General features: G+C 40.1%; 1 protein-coding gene across 1 annotated transcript in view; it reads left to right on the top strand.

The window, feature by feature from the left end:
- The window catches only part of LOC104502078 (glycine dehydrogenase (decarboxylating), mitochondrial), a gene marked incomplete at its 3' end in the record, with an annotated part of 17,441 nt that extends 401 nt beyond the window's left edge, over positions 1-17,040 (top strand). The window contains exons 2-13 of the mRNA XM_010145993.1: positions 5,991-6,155; positions 8,739-8,816; positions 9,516-9,663; positions 9,915-10,111; positions 11,711-11,807; positions 12,853-12,958; positions 14,032-14,171; positions 14,920-15,000; positions 15,559-15,656; positions 16,165-16,249; positions 16,340-16,381; positions 16,898-17,040. Of these exons, the coding sequence (XP_010144295.1) occupies positions 5,991-6,155; positions 8,739-8,816; positions 9,516-9,663; positions 9,915-10,111; positions 11,711-11,807; positions 12,853-12,958; positions 14,032-14,171; positions 14,920-15,000; positions 15,559-15,656; positions 16,165-16,249; positions 16,340-16,381; positions 16,898-17,040 (1,380 nt within the window). The remainder of the gene's footprint in view (positions 1-5,990; positions 6,156-8,738; positions 8,817-9,515; positions 9,664-9,914; positions 10,112-11,710; positions 11,808-12,852; positions 12,959-14,031; positions 14,172-14,919; positions 15,001-15,558; positions 15,657-16,164; positions 16,250-16,339; positions 16,382-16,897) is intronic.
- Between the last annotated feature and the right edge of the window lie 732 nt (positions 17,041-17,772).

Here is a 17,772-nt window from a genome sequence, read left to right on the forward strand (position 1 = left end):
CCTGCTGAAGGTAGAGAGGAAGAAGAATGTTTTTTACTTAGACTATGCTTTTTCTGGAAAATAATTAATTGATTTTTGTGACTTCTGTTCACAGGTCCTGTTTATTATGAACTAATACAAGAATATTTACTTCTTTAAAAAAGTGTGCAGACTCCTAAACTGAAGCCATTCTTTCCTAACTTCTGCTTGAATTTAAACTGGCTCTCTCCTTAACTGGTGTCTGCAATTTTGGGTGGAGGTAGTTAAATACTATGCAATACTCTGATTGTGGTTTTCTGTGAGGAAGTAAGAAGCCTTGAAAATTTTAAAGGCTCTTCTCTTGGTATTTCTTTCTTGATTTTTGTGAAACCAGAGCCCTTCAAGAGTTGGAATGTGTATCCATAACGTGTGGTCTTGTCTGAACAAATAATTCACTGGTGCCTGAAAACAGGTAGACAGCAGTACTTGAGAATGCATTTATGAAGAGGCTGAGAATATTGTACTTTGTTCTCATCACCCAGCTGATATTGCAGGTTTTTGTGATAAGCAAAAGAATAGCCTGTCTGACAGGCTTGAATTTGAATGTTATTGGTTTGGGATTGGTTTTTTTCCCAATTAAATTAAAAGGAAAATATTTTAATGCAATGATTTATGCCTTATGAACAGTATTAATTTAAATAACAATAGGGTTTTGTCTGTTGATGGACTTTTCCTGATAAAGGCGCCAAGTTTGATTATAAATACCCATTTAGGTTGACTTTTCTCTAAAGAACTGTAACTCAGAAATTATGCTACAGAAAAACTATAAATTTAATGTGGAATCTCACTTCCAAACAGACCCAAATGCCACTGATACCCTGCATTGTCTCATTTCATTTAGAGGTTGGCTTACCTCTAGACAGTGGCATCCTTTTCTTTGTACTGTTTTAAAGCAATAGCTGTCATCTTTATAACTGAATTATTTTTATCAAGGCAGTATTTAAAGGTTGTATATATACATATAAAAAACCTACAACCAACCAACCAAAGAGTCAAATTAGTCAGTGTAAAAAGCCGTCGTTACTTACATGCTATGTTTTTGTTCTTTGGCTTGCCATAAATGGGTCTAGGTTTACCTGTAGACCTCCCAGTCTATGTACAAGAGCCGCTCTGAAAGTAATGCCTCCTATTTTATTATTCTGTTGGCTCAAGACGTCAGAGGCAGTTGTTGGTGGGGCATGGCAGTAGAGGTTGAACCTTCCCACCAATATCCTGTTAAATCTTGTTGCCGCGTGACAGACGGCAGCAGAGGGGCACTCTGTCAAAACAGCATCTGACGTGGCAGTGTGAATGAAACAAAGAGATGTAGTTGAATTCCTCCATGCACACAAAATTGCACCCACTGACATTCATCAACACTTGCTGAACGTTTATGGAGACCAAGCAGTGGGTGTCAGCACAGCGAGGTGGTGGGTGGCGGCGCACTCCAGCAGTGGCAACAGTGACGGTGGGTCCCCTCCCCTGGTGCAGATTTTTAAACAAGTGTGGCACACAGGGTCTTGTTCATTGCTGGTGGCAATGCACAGCCCATGGTGGGGACCATGTCGAAAATCAGTGTTGTGTAGCTGAGGGTTTGCTCTATTGAACAGTGTTACTGTGCTCTCTGTATCTGCTGTAGTTCCCATGGAAATACGACGTAAATAGGAGGCATTATTTTTGGAGTGACCTACGTATTTCTACACATATCTGCTCTATTTGTATCTCAGACGTTTGAACTGATGACAAAGTTGCACTGTTTGGACTCAAGGAATCTATGCAGTACATGTACACAGAGCCTTATTTGGCCTTATCCCCACCCACTTTTTTGCAACATACACAATCTAAATACTTAGGTACAGTGCTGCAAAATAGATGATCAGTTGCTAGAGGCAATAATAGGTACAGTCAAAAAGTGAACAAAACAAACTGCATATTTTTACTCCTAAATTATATAGTGTTAATAGAACATTTGGAAGATCCTTTCCAGAAATCTGTTCTCAAAGGGTCCAGTAAAGTCAAAGTAGATGGCTAAAAGCTAAACTTACGGATGGCTAAAGTGAAGGTCAAAATGTTTGTTTGTGAGAGGGTGTGTGTGACTGTGCAAAAGCAGCTATACAGACTTCACAGAAACTGTTCGAGAAATCAGACCTCTCCTTACTCTTGCTGTGCTGACACACTTCACTTTGCAGCTCCTAAGGGAAATGCTGCAAGCGCAGCCTTTTCTTTTCTGATCAGTTCTGCCTCTCTCGCATGACTCATAGCTTCTCATTGCTTGGCATTCATTAGAGCAGGGCTTGCATTGGTGTACAATGTAATTTTATAAAAGACTGTTTTTAGAAGTCTGTGAACTTGAAAGTGAAGGACTTCACAGTATTTAGGATGCTTAAACTTGCAAGGAGGAGGTAGGAAGCAAAGGAGTCGATTTCAGGAGGAAACTGTTTAGGACAAAATGTATTTTCTTCTGAAAATGAGACTACTGACTCACACTGCTTTCTTGGTTGCCACAAAAGTCTTACCCAAGACCCAGATTCTGTTAAGAAAATACTCGGTGCTGTTGGAGTTTCAAAACTTGTGGAAGCATTCAGACAATGGTCTGTAATATCTCTGTCCACAATAGAAGCTGAATAGCTTAATTACTGTGAGATAAAACTGTCTGACAAAAACTGTGCACTAGTAGGTGCCTGGGAAGTCAGCGTTGGCGCATTCCTTATACTGGTAGCTTTTGAAAAGCATAGGTGTCTTTTTCTTTTAAGCCTGAATCCCATTTTAACTACTTCAGTATTCAGGGAAGAAGCTATTTCAAAACACTTGGGAGCAGATATTTTGCAGGTAACGTTTTATCCAAAGGACACTTTGATTGAAGGCTAGAGAACAAGCAGAGAAATCATTCTGTGGATCTGAAATGCTGCAGTTAAAAATCCAGTCTCTTGTGTGAGGGATTTGACTTAGTCGCAGGAGGTAGAGGATAAGTATCCCCTATTTTTGATAACTTTATTTACTTTTGGTTTTGGTTACTGGGTGCTTACTTCCTTTTTCCTAGAAACCCGTGGCTAACACTTCCATGCTAACATGGGATAGAAGACTTAGAAGTATTTTCCATATACTCGTTGCTATTAGCAAAAACATTCCTGTGTTTTTTCCGTTTAAATAAACAACAGGCCAGTGTGTAACTTACACACTTTATCCTTAGAACACCTCAACTGTAAAATGCAGACAGAAGGATTTATTTGGGGGCATGCCACCAGTTATGTGACTTTCAGCACAGACCCCTGAAATGCGTGAATACCTGCCATCTGTCTCCTGGTATGGCTGCATAGTCCTTATTTTGCTGTACCCCCTATTAACATATTCATTACTCTTTTTTTCACGCCCAATGTGCTGACCTCTTTCCCAAGTAGCATACCAAATTAATTGTGTGCACTGCCGTGAATGTAAATGAATAACCGAAGATGTGAAGAATATTTGATTCCAGAAATAAGCTTACATATAGGCTTCTTATTAACACAGATGTCAAAACAGCGTAGTATTTATTTTGGGGGCTTAAAGGGATAAAAATACCTATCAGGCCTTTAAAATCAAGAAGGCCTTTGAAGTCACAATAATACCGTACAATGCAGCGTGATTCAAAGTACAGCTCACTTGATGCCTTTGCTCCCAGACATTAAATATGCGAGAATACAGTACCTGTACCAAGGGCGCTGGCAATCTTTACATCAGTAGTGTAACTTATTAAACTTATTAGCTGGTAGCACTTGGCACCTGTGCATTGCATTCTGCAAATTACTGCATACCATGCAAAAATCTTATAAACATTACGCAGCTGATTTCTGCTTGTAGACCAGCTACAGAAAGCTGCGCCAGCAACTGCAAAGCATGCTGAATTGGCAGTAAATTCAGTGAGTAGAAACTAATCTGTCTCCACGCCCTATCATATGACTATCCAGTTTTCTCAAACCCATGGAAAAGATACTGTTTTAGGAAAACCCTTATAACTGCTCTTCAAAGATCCATAAAGTGCCAAAGGATGCATCTGGATCTCTGTATACAGAACGGCAATTGGAAATGCTACGGGCAGGATGGAAGTGCTTGCAGTTGGATGGCTCCTACTTGTGCAGCTTTACTCTAGTAACTTTCTACATTGCAATATTGATATATGTACGTATTTAAATTAAATACAGCTTTTTGGTTGTGTTTTGTTTTATTTCAGTTAATTTCAGTTTTTGATGATTTTGAAAATTCTATATATTCATGACTAAAATCCAGTCTCAGTTTTCCAGTATTGTTGGATGTGTGAATTGTCTTTTTTCTGTGGATCATGTATGATGGTTTTGAATTTTACTAGTGGTCTGTCCTTACTGTAAGTTTATTTCACCTTATTAATTGTAAGATCTCAAAAAGAATTGTCTGTGTAACTGGAGATCCAAATCAATTCTAGCTCTGCCATTATATGAAATTAGTCTTGCAGGTGTCTAAAATGGTGAGAGCCTAATTTATAACAATATCAAATTATTGTATTGATTATCAATACATTAAATTTCCAGAGATTCAGTGCAAATATAGAAAAAAATCACTAAGGTAGATATATGGTGAACTGTTTTGCTAGAACTTACTATGTATTAAGAAATGCATTAGGCTTAGTCTTAGATCTTATTGACTGTACACCTGCAAATACTAATCAAGAACTAGTTAATTGGATTTTGGAGGATAATGAAACTTTCTGAATCTTTACATGGAGGTGAGAGCTAACTTTATTATAAAGAATTAATGTTAATCTTGCAGTTAATATATAGTCTTTTTGTTTTGTTGCTCAACCTAGACCAAACCCAGCTCTGAAGTACAAAAGCTTCTTCTCTTCTGTAAGCCAGGTCTTTTGATGAGTGGCCTACTTTTTGGCTGAAGGCATGCTTCCTGGATACTTCTTGCTTTGCTGCCAGGTTTTCTTTTAAAACCTTTATCAGGATGTTGAAGGTGGTATATACTTCATACAAGTGTTTTTGAGAGTAGCATGAGGAAGGGCAAAACACTAAACTAAACCAAAGAGTTACAAAGTCTACAAAGAATGCAGCTGGCATAAAGCCTATCATGAACCGTTGTGGAATCCAGTACCCAAATTTCCAGCAGTGAGAGGAGAGTCTGATCTCTGTTCGTGCCTTTCATCCCTGGACACATGCTGCTTGTTTTTCTTGGCTATTGTGATGGAGCGTTACCCTCAGATTGTTGCCTTTTCTAAGGAATTCCTTATGTTGCCTCTACTGTTTCGTTCTCCAAATGACAACAGATAAAATTTAAATCGGTCTTCACCCTTCAATAACACATGGAAACTGTCACTTCAGATGAAGTTCTGTATTTCTGAGCTTGATCCTGTGGCATGCCAGCTGACTTTTATCTGTAAGAGTGGAAAAGACTTGGCAAGTAAAGGGCTTCAACGACCACACTGAAAGATAATGGCAATATCTAGATGGGATTGAGCTAAGGCTTCTCATTTTAATATTGCAATTTGACTCATTTCGCTCACAGGCAGTACCTACTTCCCCAAAATCCACTCACACCTCTGTTTTAAAGTTAATTTATCTTATCAAAATGGAGAAATAGAATTCTCCTGTAAAAAGCCAAATCAATACCAGAAGAGAAGATGCTTTCAGGACCATAATAAATTACAGCCATGTGAAAAAAAGGGTTTTCTAACAAACTGTCATGTTAGTGAAGTATGCTTTATGATTTATTTTTGCGATGACATAGTTACATATTAGCATAATTCAGTAACAGGTTGCCCAGAGAGGTGGTAGATGCCCCATCCCTGGAAACGTTCCAGATCAGCCTGGGCAGGGCTCTGAGCAACCTGATCTTGTTGAAGATGTCCCTGCTCACTACAAGGGGGTTAGACTAGCTGACCTTTGAAGGTCCCTTCCAACCCAAATCATTCTATGATTCTGTGATAATTCTGTTACACATTTATTTTCCCAGACCCAAACTCATAGATTTTTTTCTTGCAGGGTTACCCAGTATACACCTTACCAACCTGAGGTCTCCCAGGGCAGGCTGGAGAGCTTGTTGAATTACCAGACTATGGTGTGCGATATTACAGGAATGGACGTGGCTAATGCATCTTTGCTGGATGAGGGGACAGCTGCCGCAGAAGCCATGCAGTTATGTCACAGGTACTATGTTTAAATGTATGGTTAAATCAAAGCAGCATTTTTGAGTTCGAAAGATGTCTCTCTTATGTAGGCATTGATAGGTCAGTGGGTCCAAGTTGAGTGTGGCCTTTCCATTGTGGGCAAGATCACTAAACGACTATAGCCCATGTTGTTACACCCCCAGAGAAGCTGCCAGTGCTGATGTGAATGCTTAACTCAAACATCTAAGGCCTTAAGAAACCTAAGGACCTGGAGACCAGGGGAAGGCAAGGAAGACTTACCCGTGGTGGAGGAGGGTCAGGTTAGAGAGTACTTAAACTGGACATACGCAAGTCCACGGATCTCTGATGTGATGCATCCATGAGTGCTGAGGGAGCCGCCCGATGCCATTGTGAGGGCACTCTCGATTATCTCTGAACAATAATCGTGGCGACTGGGAGAGGTGCCTCAGCACTGGAGGAAAGCAAATGTCACTCATGACTTCAGGAAGGGCAGGAATGAGGATGCAGGGAACTACCAGCCAGTCAGCCTCACCTCGATCCCTTGAAGCTGATGGAACAACTGGAAGCCATTTCCAGGCACGTGAAAGACAAGAAGGTAATCAGAAGTTACGCAAGGGAAGTTGCGCTTGACCAACCTGATAATTTTCTACGATGAATTGGCTGGCTTGGTAGAGCGAGCTTGGGGAGCTGGCTTGGGGAGGGTAGTGGGTGTTGTCTATGCTGACAGTCTCCCTTAAATCCTCACAGAGAAGCTGAGGAAGTATAGGCTGGATGAGGAGAGAGTGAGGTGAATTGGAAATGGCAGTGTATCCTGAGCAAGCTTGCTGATGACACAAAACTGGGAGGATCAGCTGACAGGCCAGAGGGTTATGCTGACATCCAGAGAGACCTTGACAGGCTGGAGAAATGGGCTGACAGGAACCTCATGAAGCTCAACAAGGGGAAGTGCAAAGTGCTGTACCTGGGGAGGAACAGCCCCAGCCGTATGATTTACATGCTGGGGGGCTTGCAAGCTGGAAAGCAGCTTCGCAGAAAAGGCCTTTCAGGGTTCTGGGGTCACCAAGTTGAACACGAGCCTGCAAAGAAGGCGAGTGTTGCCAGCAGGTCAATGGAGGTGGTCCTGGCCCTCGCTTTAGCACTTGTGAGGCCACACCTGGAGTACTGGTCCAGTTCTGGACTCTGCACAACAGGCACATGGTCTTGCTGGAGAAAGTCTAGTTGCCCTGCCTGTGGTACCAGCCCAGCTGCTGGCACCCAGACACATACCTGCTCCTCCTGCTCTCACCACAGACGCACGAGCCCCTATGGCTGAGATGCAGCTCCAGCTCACTCAGGTCACTCCAGTTGCTGCACCATGTGAATCCTCCATGGTCTTACTCCAGTTGCTGGCACCCACCCCCCTCTCAGAATACAGAGTCCCCTCATTAAGAGAATCAGAAAGGGATTTAACAAGAAGAGAGGACAGACTGCACTAGTTGGTTGCATCAACCAGCAACTATTTATGTATGACTTGCCCTGTTTACCCCCTTACACCTCTATTTTCATACACTTGTTCCTCCCAGAACGATTTGGCTGTATCCCTAAATATTTCATAATAAGCCCTTGCAATCCCTAAATGCTCTTCCTCTGCATCCCAAAATCTCTCCCCCACTGGGGGGAGCCCAGACAGTGTGTCTTTTTGCCTTAATTAATTGAGTTCCCACCTCCTTTGTGGCCTCTCTGCTCCTCTGTGCTTGTGGAGATGGCACTCTGATGGGCTGATATCTCCTGTGAGGGGCCTGGGAGCAGCAGGGACAGGCTGTTATTTGCGCTCCCCCACCTGCCATTGCTTCTCTCTGCGGGGGTGCAGAGGAACTTTTCTCACATCACCTAATGGTCTGTGGCATGAATCTCTTGTGTGCATGAACACTGAAGATGTGAATTTTTTTTTCCACTAGTGGATAAAAGGAGCTTTACAAACCACTGAATTACGTCATTCCTAAGTTGCTAAAAATGAAACTGTTACTGGTATATCCAAATTTACTTTCAGGGATCTTTACTGTAGGGACATTTGAAAGGGATCTGCATGTCAAATGAAATCTGAAAGAAGATTGAAGGTTACTGTAGTACTGCATATCATGAAGGAGATCGCACAGCAGAGACCAGGTTGTAACTCTTCAATTGTTCAGCATCAGTCTGGCATAAAATCAGGTTTACCAGAGAAAGCTAGGCAGTTGTCTTAGTCTTCATTTTACTGCTTTGATGTCTCATGTTTGGTTATCAGGGGCAACACTGAAAATCTGTATTAATGTCCACAGCTGTATTCCTTTAAAAGAGTATGTGTGCATGGAGGCATTTCTGCAGCTTCCTAAGTTGGCTTCTGGTTCTGTTTCATGGTCTGTTTTAATTTTTTGTCACCTATGAATCTCATGTGAGTGTCTGAAATGGACTTTCTTACTTTTAATGGACCAAAGCCTTCGTTCAGTCTTACACTTAATCTGGTTATGGCAACCAAAATCTACAACTGCCTTTTAATTTGGGACACATTTAGAAACCCAATTAATTTCATTTTCATGGAAAACAATATAATCTTGATATGTAACCCTTTTTTTCCTTTTAACAGGCACAACAAAAGAAGGAAGTTCTACGTAGATGCCCGATGCCACCCTCAAACTATAGCAGTGGTCCAAACTAGAGCAAAGTAATGTTTTTCTCCATTTTCCGCCATAGTTCTTGACTTAACATTGAATAATTTCTAATCTGAGCCTCTTCACTATGTATGTAACGGTTTTTGAGTATAGGATTATCCTTTCTTTGGAAAATAGAAGCATAAATCTGTTAACATTTGGTATTGCTTCTACTTTTCCATTCAAATGCAACTGCAAAGTAATTAAAGATGTTTAAAAAGAGACTAAACATCTTATAAAAAGAGAATATTTAATTTTTTCCTTAAGTTATTTGTGCAAATACATACATTTGGTTATTGGATTCAGTCTGGTCATTTTTTTAACTAGGAAATGAATTACCCTAGATAGCAAAACTTATCTTCTAATGAAAGCTAAATCCATTTTAAATTTGCAGTTTAAAGAAACCATCTTCTAGAAATGTGACTGGGATCTCAAAGTTAAACATTGACAGGCAGCAAAGTCTTGGTATCAGGCAGCTTATGCATCCTCTGCTCTGCTTTGCTCCATATTTCTGTTGATGATATCAAATGCATTCTTGACTACCACATACCATGACATGAAACATTATCAGTGTTTAGTGCTGTAAACCAGGATCTACTCTGTTTATGTTAAAGAAAAAGGTCATATATGAGTCCATGAAAATATCATTAAATATCACTCCAAGGAAGGTGGTGTTTTGAATAAGTTGTCTTCTGCTTGTTTTTGTTTTCCAGTTATACAGGTGTTATTACTGAGCTCAAATTAGCCCGTGAGATGGATTTCAGTGGAAAGGATGTCAGTGGGGTATTATTTCAGTATCCAGACACGGAAGGGAAGGTGGAAGACTTCTCTGAACTTGTTGAAAGAGCTCATCAGAACGGGGTAAAGTGAATCTTAGTCAGTCTCACAGACTTCAGTCTGATGCATCAAAGAGCCATAGTCACAGAAACTTAAGTGTTAGATGAGATACTCTTCAGCTCCAGCTAAGGGATAACCATTACACCCATTACAAACATTGCACCTCAGCGCTGTGCAAGTGATTTGAACTGTGTGAAGCTGTATCTTGTTGAAACTTAGCTCCCGTGCAAACACTTTTCTGAGAAGAGGCTGACTCTCTGCGTTTCTGTTCTCAGACTCTCGCCTGCTGCGCTACTGATCTTCTGGCGCTCTGTATTCTGAAGCCTCCTGGAGAGTTTGGGGTAGATGTTGTCCTGGGTAACTCCCAGAGGTTTGGCGTGCCACTCTGCTACGGGGGACCCCACGCAGCATTCTTTGCTGTCAAGGAGAATCTAGTGAGAATGATGCCAGGCAGAATGGTGGGAGTTACAAGGTAAGGGCTGCCTTTGCTGTTAACGTCTTCAGGAAAATCAAAATAAAACACCTTGTTACCATCTCCTGCAGCCTTTATGAACAACAGCTGAACAACAGTGGTGGTGTACTTTTTTCTTGAAAACTGAGAGAATAGAAGTTGCCTTCAATTTTTAGGAAGCAAGTTTGAAGAATTGCATTTGTGTCGAATGAAACGTGAACAACCTTGGCGCAACCTGTGCCAAGGGCTCAGTCACCCTCACAGTGAAAAAGTGTTTCCTCATGTTCAGGAGGAACCTCTTGTGTTTCAGTCTGCACCCATAGCCTCTGGTCCTGTCACTGGGCACTGCTGATAAAACCTGTCTCCGTTCTCTTTGCACCCTCCCTTCAGGTATTTATATACATTGATGAAGTCCTCCCTGAGCCTTCTCTTCTCCAGGCTGAAACATCCCAGCTCTTTCAGCCTTTCCTCATAGGAGAGATAGCCCAGTCCTTTCCATATCTTTGTGGCTCTTCACTGGATTCTCTCCAGTATCTCCCTACATCTCTTGTAACGAGAAGCCCAGAACTGGACACTATATTCAAGGTGTGGCCTCACCACTGCTGAGGAGAGGGTGGGGATCACTTTTCTTGACTTATTGGCAAAGCTTTGCCTAATGCAGCCCAGGATACCATTTACATTCTTCGCTGCATGGGTGCGAGGCTGGCTCATGTTCCACTTAGTGTCTCCAGGACCCCCAGGGTCTTTTCTGCCAAGCTGCTTTCAGCTAGGCGGCCCCCAGCATGTACTGGTGCGTGAGGTTCTTCACATGCAGCACTTTGGACTTCCCTCGCTGAACTTAATGAGGTTCCTGTCAGCCCATTTCACCAACCTGTCAAGGCCCTCTGAATGGACTAAGCCATGTAGTCAAAATAGGCAAACAACTACTAGAGCAAAAATGATTTAGAGTATCATATAACTTGTGCACAAGTACTTGAGGCAAGTAGTCTAGCTATACACCCACATATGTACGAACATAATTATTTGTATATATTGTGTATATGGATACATATTTTGCCCATTTCTTTTTGTGGTGGTTCTGAAAGTTTTCACACTTTTAAAGGATATTAGATTGGCTCTTACGTCTCCACTTTTACCATATTAGAAACCCTACAAAAGGATCTCTTAAAGGATGGAATGGCCAGAGTCCTTTCAGTTATCTCATGCAACCTTGTAGAATGGTATTTTTATATACAAACTCAACGTGCTCTTACTTGGTATCATCAGAAAAGGTGCTGCCCTTTCAGTGTTCAAATTAAGTTCTGGATTGCTATTCAGTTAAAGAAGTTGCAATAATCTCTGGCATTTTAAGACAGATACCAAGTTCCGGTTCAGTATGCTTAGAAGACTCCCTGTGTACTATACCTGAACAGACACATTTGCCAGCCATGATGTAAACGGCAATCTAGAGACTTTAGTCTCACTCTCTGATATCACAGCTGCCCTGACTTAGGTAGGCTTCACTCTCCAGCACCTTTCTGTCTCTGAGGGCAGATAACTAGTTTCAGGTGCCTAGAGGCCATTGTCTTAAATTACTATAATTTTAAAGTAACAGAAGCTACGTTTTTGCTTGTGACTTAGAGATGCAAATGGAAAGGAAGTGTACCGACTTGCTTTGCAAACACGAGAGCAGCATATCAGGAGGGATAAGGCCACCAGCAACATCTGCACAGCACAGGTAACTTGTCATTCTTTATTTTCAGTGTAGAAAGGAACAAATTAAACCATACGTTTGTAGTCCTAACATCACAGTAATTTGAGTCAGCTTTACTTTTGAGGGTTTTTACTGGAAAAATGAAGAATGTTGAAATATTTTGGTGTTTGTGCATTTGTTCTGAGCCCTTTGAAAAATGGAACCCTGCTTGAAAAGAGGGTATTCGTATCTTTTTCCTCTGTAAAGAGCAGGCATGAATTCATGTGGTGTCATGAGTCCATCTGTCTCATAGGGTGAACACCGCGCAGTAGTGCTGTGTTTGTTATGAATGAGACAGGTACCTTCATAAAACAGAACATAATTCTAACGACCTGAAATTGTCCGCTCAAGGCAAAAAAAAAAAAAAAAATCCATTTGTAAATTCTAGAACTACTTGTTCACATTGTCACAAATTTGTCACAAAACTTGTTCAAATTTTTATCTGTGTGATTTGATGCAAAAATACTACATCACCAAAGAGATGTCATGATTAAGTAAGTAATTGTCCAATATAGTTATCTTCAACATGACTCCACAGACCTTCAGCCTGACAAGTTCGTATTTTTTGCTTCTATCAATGCTTTACTCATGCTCTTAAGGTTGTTAAGAGCTAGATTTTGAGGAGAGATTATTAATATTAAAATGATCTCAGTGTTCATGAGATGCTCCACAGATGCTTTGCGCCAGTCCTAAACAGTAAGTTTCCTGTGAGACTAGCTTTACTTCAGCCTTCGGACATCTTTGTCGCAGTGGTTGAATTTAGGTTCATGTTAGTTGCCGACAGTAGTTGCATTGAAAGGGCATTGAGTTCATAATCCGTGCTTACAGTGCCATAAAAAGTATTCTCCCTTTGCCGCCTTGTGTGTTGTAGGCAACAGGTAATCAAGTATAACGTCAGCTGAGGATGTGTGATTGTCCCTGGCTGGGTGCCAGAGAAACTCTCCAGTAAACTATCACTGTAGTAGCAATAATAACAATAACAACAACAAAAGCAATAATGATAATGTCCTAAACTGAATTTGGATCCTAGGCTCTTCTGGCTAACATGGCAGCCATGTTTGGTGTATACCATGGGTCTGATGGATTAATGCATATTGCAAGACGGGTACACAGTGCTACTCTAATCTTGGCTGAAGGTGAGCGTTTAATTTTTGCAGAAACTGTTCTTAAACACTTACACCTTCTTAAATAATACATCATCTTAAATAAACTTCATGGAGCTTTTTTGCCAGCTGATGTGTGTTCTCTCAACTCTAGAGAGAACATTCTAATACAAAATTAATAGTTAATGTTTTTGTGTACTTCTGATAATGACATCCAAGAATCAGACGGCTATGTGATACGAGCTTGCAAGCCTTGCTTCTGTTTCTGTGGGAAACCAGCAGAAACCTACACAGTGAGGCTCTAGATAATGAGATTCAAATGCTGTTTTCCAGCTGCTAGATCTGTACTTCACTTGCTGGACCATCTTAGTTTACACACAGAAGTCCATAAAGACTACTAATAACATAGCAAAAATAAGTAACAAGCTTAAAGAAATAGAAACATTTCAATTAAGCTGGGTGGAATATCATACCTACTATGAAGACTGAAATCCCAAAGCTCAACAGGTGACCAAAAGTGCAGAATCTGCAGCAAAAAATTATGACTGCAGGTGGACTATGTGGTCTGGGAGGTTTTTTCCTCCGGCATGACTATCATTGCTGTCAGAAGGAGCTATGCAGACCTGGAATACTGGGAATTCAGGAATGATTGCCACAATTACCCGTGCTTTGTTTGCCAGCTTAGCTGGAAGACCTTTTGCTGCTGTGAAAAGCCCTAAGACTCTAAACTTTGTTATGGCAAGCTCCATGATGGTTAATAGCCATTTATATAAAAAACTTTTTCATTATGGACCTGGGATTTTGTCCTTATTGCATTCATATACCAGGACTGGTACTGTATATATTACCAGTTCGACATATCAGAAGGATCGTCCCTGGACTCAATCTGCACTATTAATTAGGTCTGAATCTGATTTAGATGCATTTCATCTGTGGTGACATTTTACTAAAAAGCGGGTGATTTTACTACTCTGTACACAAGGGGAATATTTTTCTTTATTGTATAAAAGCATTTACTTATGAGATTGATAGTGTTGTTATGCAAGTACTGTGTAAGCAAGCAATACAGTATGCAGCTAATAGAAGTAACTTACCGTTTTTTATAGGTCTCAGGCGAGCTGGTCATAAACTACATCATGATCTGTTCTTTGATACCTTGACGATCGCGTGTGGATGCTCAGTCAAAGAGGTTTTGGACAGGGCAGCTCTTAGAAAGATAAATTTTCGGATTTATAATGATGGCAGAGTAAGCAACTCCCTAAACCTTTCAGAAATTTTGTAGGATGACTTTTTCTGCATTAAGTTTCTAGTCATTACATGTGCTAACCAGTGCAAAATTATTTAAGACTTCTCGTAGTTTGCTCAGATGTATCAGTCAGCTATAAATACAAAGAATGAAGTTGGTTTTAAGTGATGTACCGATCTTCCAGAAATAATACTTGCATTTTCATTTTACGCCTATCTAAAGAGATTATCTAATTGTTTAATGTTAAATGTGCTATTAAGAGCTAGAGTGGAGAGACTCTAAAGCTTACGGGTGAAATGCTAGGTGTCCCCCAGAATTCGGATCCTGTGGCAGTGTTTGGAGGCAAATTGAAATCTAAACGACATTTTGGTAGGCAGTGAGGACTCTTGGCAAAGTCTACTATGTTCTGTAAAATGGAATGAGGGGAGGGGGTGGTCTAGAAAAAGGGGTCATTTCCCTATTAGATGGGAAACACTTGGAAGCAGTAGAAGTGAGGTCACAAGTCTTGAAGCTTGTGAACCATCTGGCTTGGATAGTTGAGCAGGGGAAAGGTAGCAACTGGAAATTTTATGTAAATAAAATAAATTTATGTATCTTACATAAAATGAAGTTGCATTTGCATGTTGTTGGGTAGGGTGATTTTTTTCTATTTTTTTCCTCCTGGGAATATTTTTTCTCAACCAAAACAAACTTATTACGCCTCTGGTATTAAGAGCTTTGAGTAATTACTGTTGCTTTTTATCCACAGCTTGGAGTATCACTTGACGAAACTGTAAATGAGAAAGACCTAGATGACATATTATGGATTTTTGGTTGTGAGTCTTCAGCTGTAAGTAGGCAATAGATCATGCAGATTAAATTACCCGAATGTTTCGGAAGTGTAGTGAAAAGCAAAAGGCTCTTGGGACAGTGGTTGTCTATATGACGGCCATTTGTTAAATACTGAGAATTTCAGATCCTCTCTTAAAGAAAGAGGCAGTATGAGATAACAATGATCTATATAACCAAGTAATGCCATTTTCTGATGGTGACTCTTAGACCTTTGAGTCAGCTTGGACTTCTTGTGTTTAGGCTGTGATTTGTTTTGTGAGGGTTAGGACATGGTGGTCAATTAATTGTTTCTCCCCCAGTGGAATTTTTGTTGCATGTCATTAATAATTAGCAGCAATAGGTCCATGATGAGGACTTCTGTACCCAGTTTTAATATAATACTGTTGTCATGCTAGATGTATAGAGGCAAGTAGACTGATAAACTTAGTTTGGTTTTTTTTTTACCTAAATAGCTGATTAAATCAGCCAGTAGTATAAGCTAGTTCTGATGGAAATTAACAGTGAAAAGCGAACTTTCTGTGAAAGTATTTGACTCTTATGTTTCTTTGTGTCAAAGGAGCTAATTGCTGAGGGTATGGGTGAGGAAACCAAAGGCATCCTTAGCACACCATTTAAAAGAACTTCCAAATTCTTGACACATCAGGTTTTCAACAGGTTTGTGAAATTGCTGTATTATCTGATATTTTAATGGAATCTGAATGTATCTCCTTTCAAAAGAAGTCATTTGAGAGTTTTGTAGCTGTATTCACGCAGTCACTTCTTGCTCCGAAATAATCTGTTTACAGGAGCATTTTTGGGTATCTTTAGATATCATGTCTTAAATATGTAAAACAATACTGGTGGTCACATGGGGAATGTGTTTTTCCATTAATCTGCTACATCATACAAGCTATTGTTTGAGGATGTAGCATCAGCAGACTTACTACAGCCCTTCTATTCCATATTTACTGACAGCATTTCTGAGTGAATGATAATAGGCATTTTTATCCACATTGCTCTTAGCAAGCATGGAGTACCAATTTGGAAAGAAGTGCATAGTATATACTACAAATTATCCTCAGTCTTAGTTCTTTTTTTTATGGGTTTTCCTGTGTTAGAGTACAGATCTACCAGCCTGCATAGCTAATCTGCTTGCCTTAACACTACATTTTGTGTTCTCCAGCTATCACTCTGAGACAAATATTGTGCGGTACATGAAAAGATTAGAAAACAAAGATATTTCCCTTGTTCACAGCATGATTCCTTTGGTAAGTATTCACTAAAAAGAGGAAAATTAGGTACTCCAATACATATTTATGTATCATATTAAATACTGTCAAATGTGTTTGTGTTTTTAGGGGTCCTGCACAATGAAGCTCAATAGTTCAGCTGAACTTACAGTAAGTTGCAATAATACTGTCTTACTTGAGACCCACATGAGTCAGCTGTCTAGCCAGTGTCATTGTAGAGAAGTAAAGACTGCTTTTGATCTAGGACTTCAGCCAAGGAAGTGGTTTCAGAAGTAGCTAAAGTCATCAGCTTCCTTTGCTGCTGGGAAGAAAGCTCTGAAAAGCACAGTAGGAATGCAACAGCAGCAGGAGAATGAGTGGCTTTGAAGACTCCACTCTAAAAAAACAATGGAAATAATTTTTTTAATTAGGTATCACAGTCCTGTTCCTTCATGCAGTGTTGCAGTATCTAACTTCTAGCTGCTTTACAAATCTTACAGTCATATCCTCAGAAATATGGAAGGAAGTTGGGAACTTGTCTTACTGCTCTAGAAATGTTTGATTTTTATTTGAGCACAGGGCAGCTTCTTTCCTTCATAGAGTTTAACTACAAAACAGAGTTGTCTGCAGCATTTTTTTGTTACAGAACCTTTTTTTCTTTCTTTTTTTAAAAATTTTATTAAATAGCCTATTTCATGGAAAGAGTTCGCTAACATCCACCCTTTTGTGCCCCTGGATCAAGCTGAAGGGTATCAGCAGCTTTTCAAGGATTTAGAGAAGGACCTATGTGAGATTACTGGCTATGACAAAATCTCCTTCCAACCAAATAGGTAGGAATTTTTTTCTGAACATTTGCTTCTTAACATGATTCGAAAAAACTTACCTCTAAAAAAAATGTGCAAGTCAAAAATGGAAAAAGTTTCTAAAATTGAATTTAACAAAGGGAAGCCTTGAACGCCATGTTATGAAAACAAGATTTGTCTTTTCAAAACTGCAGAACCTTATTTTGTCTCATCTCTTCTAAAAGTTTAATGATTTGGTCTTTTCTATTGATGTTTTTCCCCATGATTTCCTCTCTATGAAGGCTGGTTTCTCCACCATTGCTTGCGTAAAATGGTGATGTTACGATATCCGCCTATGAGCTAAAATTAAACATTTGAGATCGGAGTAAGCTGTGTGAGCTGGCAACTACACAGTTGTGGAGGCCGATATTTGGCGCACTGAGCAATACTGGGTTTGACTGAAGGATTCCTAGGATCTGCACGCTCACTGAAATAAATAAAGCAGAGCTAAGTGAGCACTGCTGCAGCTTGTTTATGGCTGATAGCAGTTTTGTTACAAAATGAGCAGCAAGGTCTTACTCTACACATAGCATGTCACTGGAGGGGTTGATACGTTTCACTGCGTACACTTTACTCTGCATTTCAGTATTAGTTTGCCTCTCTGTAGTTAAGCACGTAGTCCCCTGCTAGGTGCAGAAATGAAGGTCAACTCAGTCACCAAAAGGATTTAGCATCATAGTATAAGCACAGAAAATCACAGGATCACAGAATCGTCTTGTT

The sequence above is a fragment of the Buceros rhinoceros genome, unplaced genomic scaffold (assembly GCF_000710305.1).
Source record: "Buceros rhinoceros silvestris isolate BGI_N320 unplaced genomic scaffold, ASM71030v1 scaffold44661, whole genome shotgun sequence".
Taxonomy (NCBI): Eukaryota; Metazoa; Chordata; class Aves; order Bucerotiformes; family Bucerotidae; genus Buceros; species Buceros rhinoceros.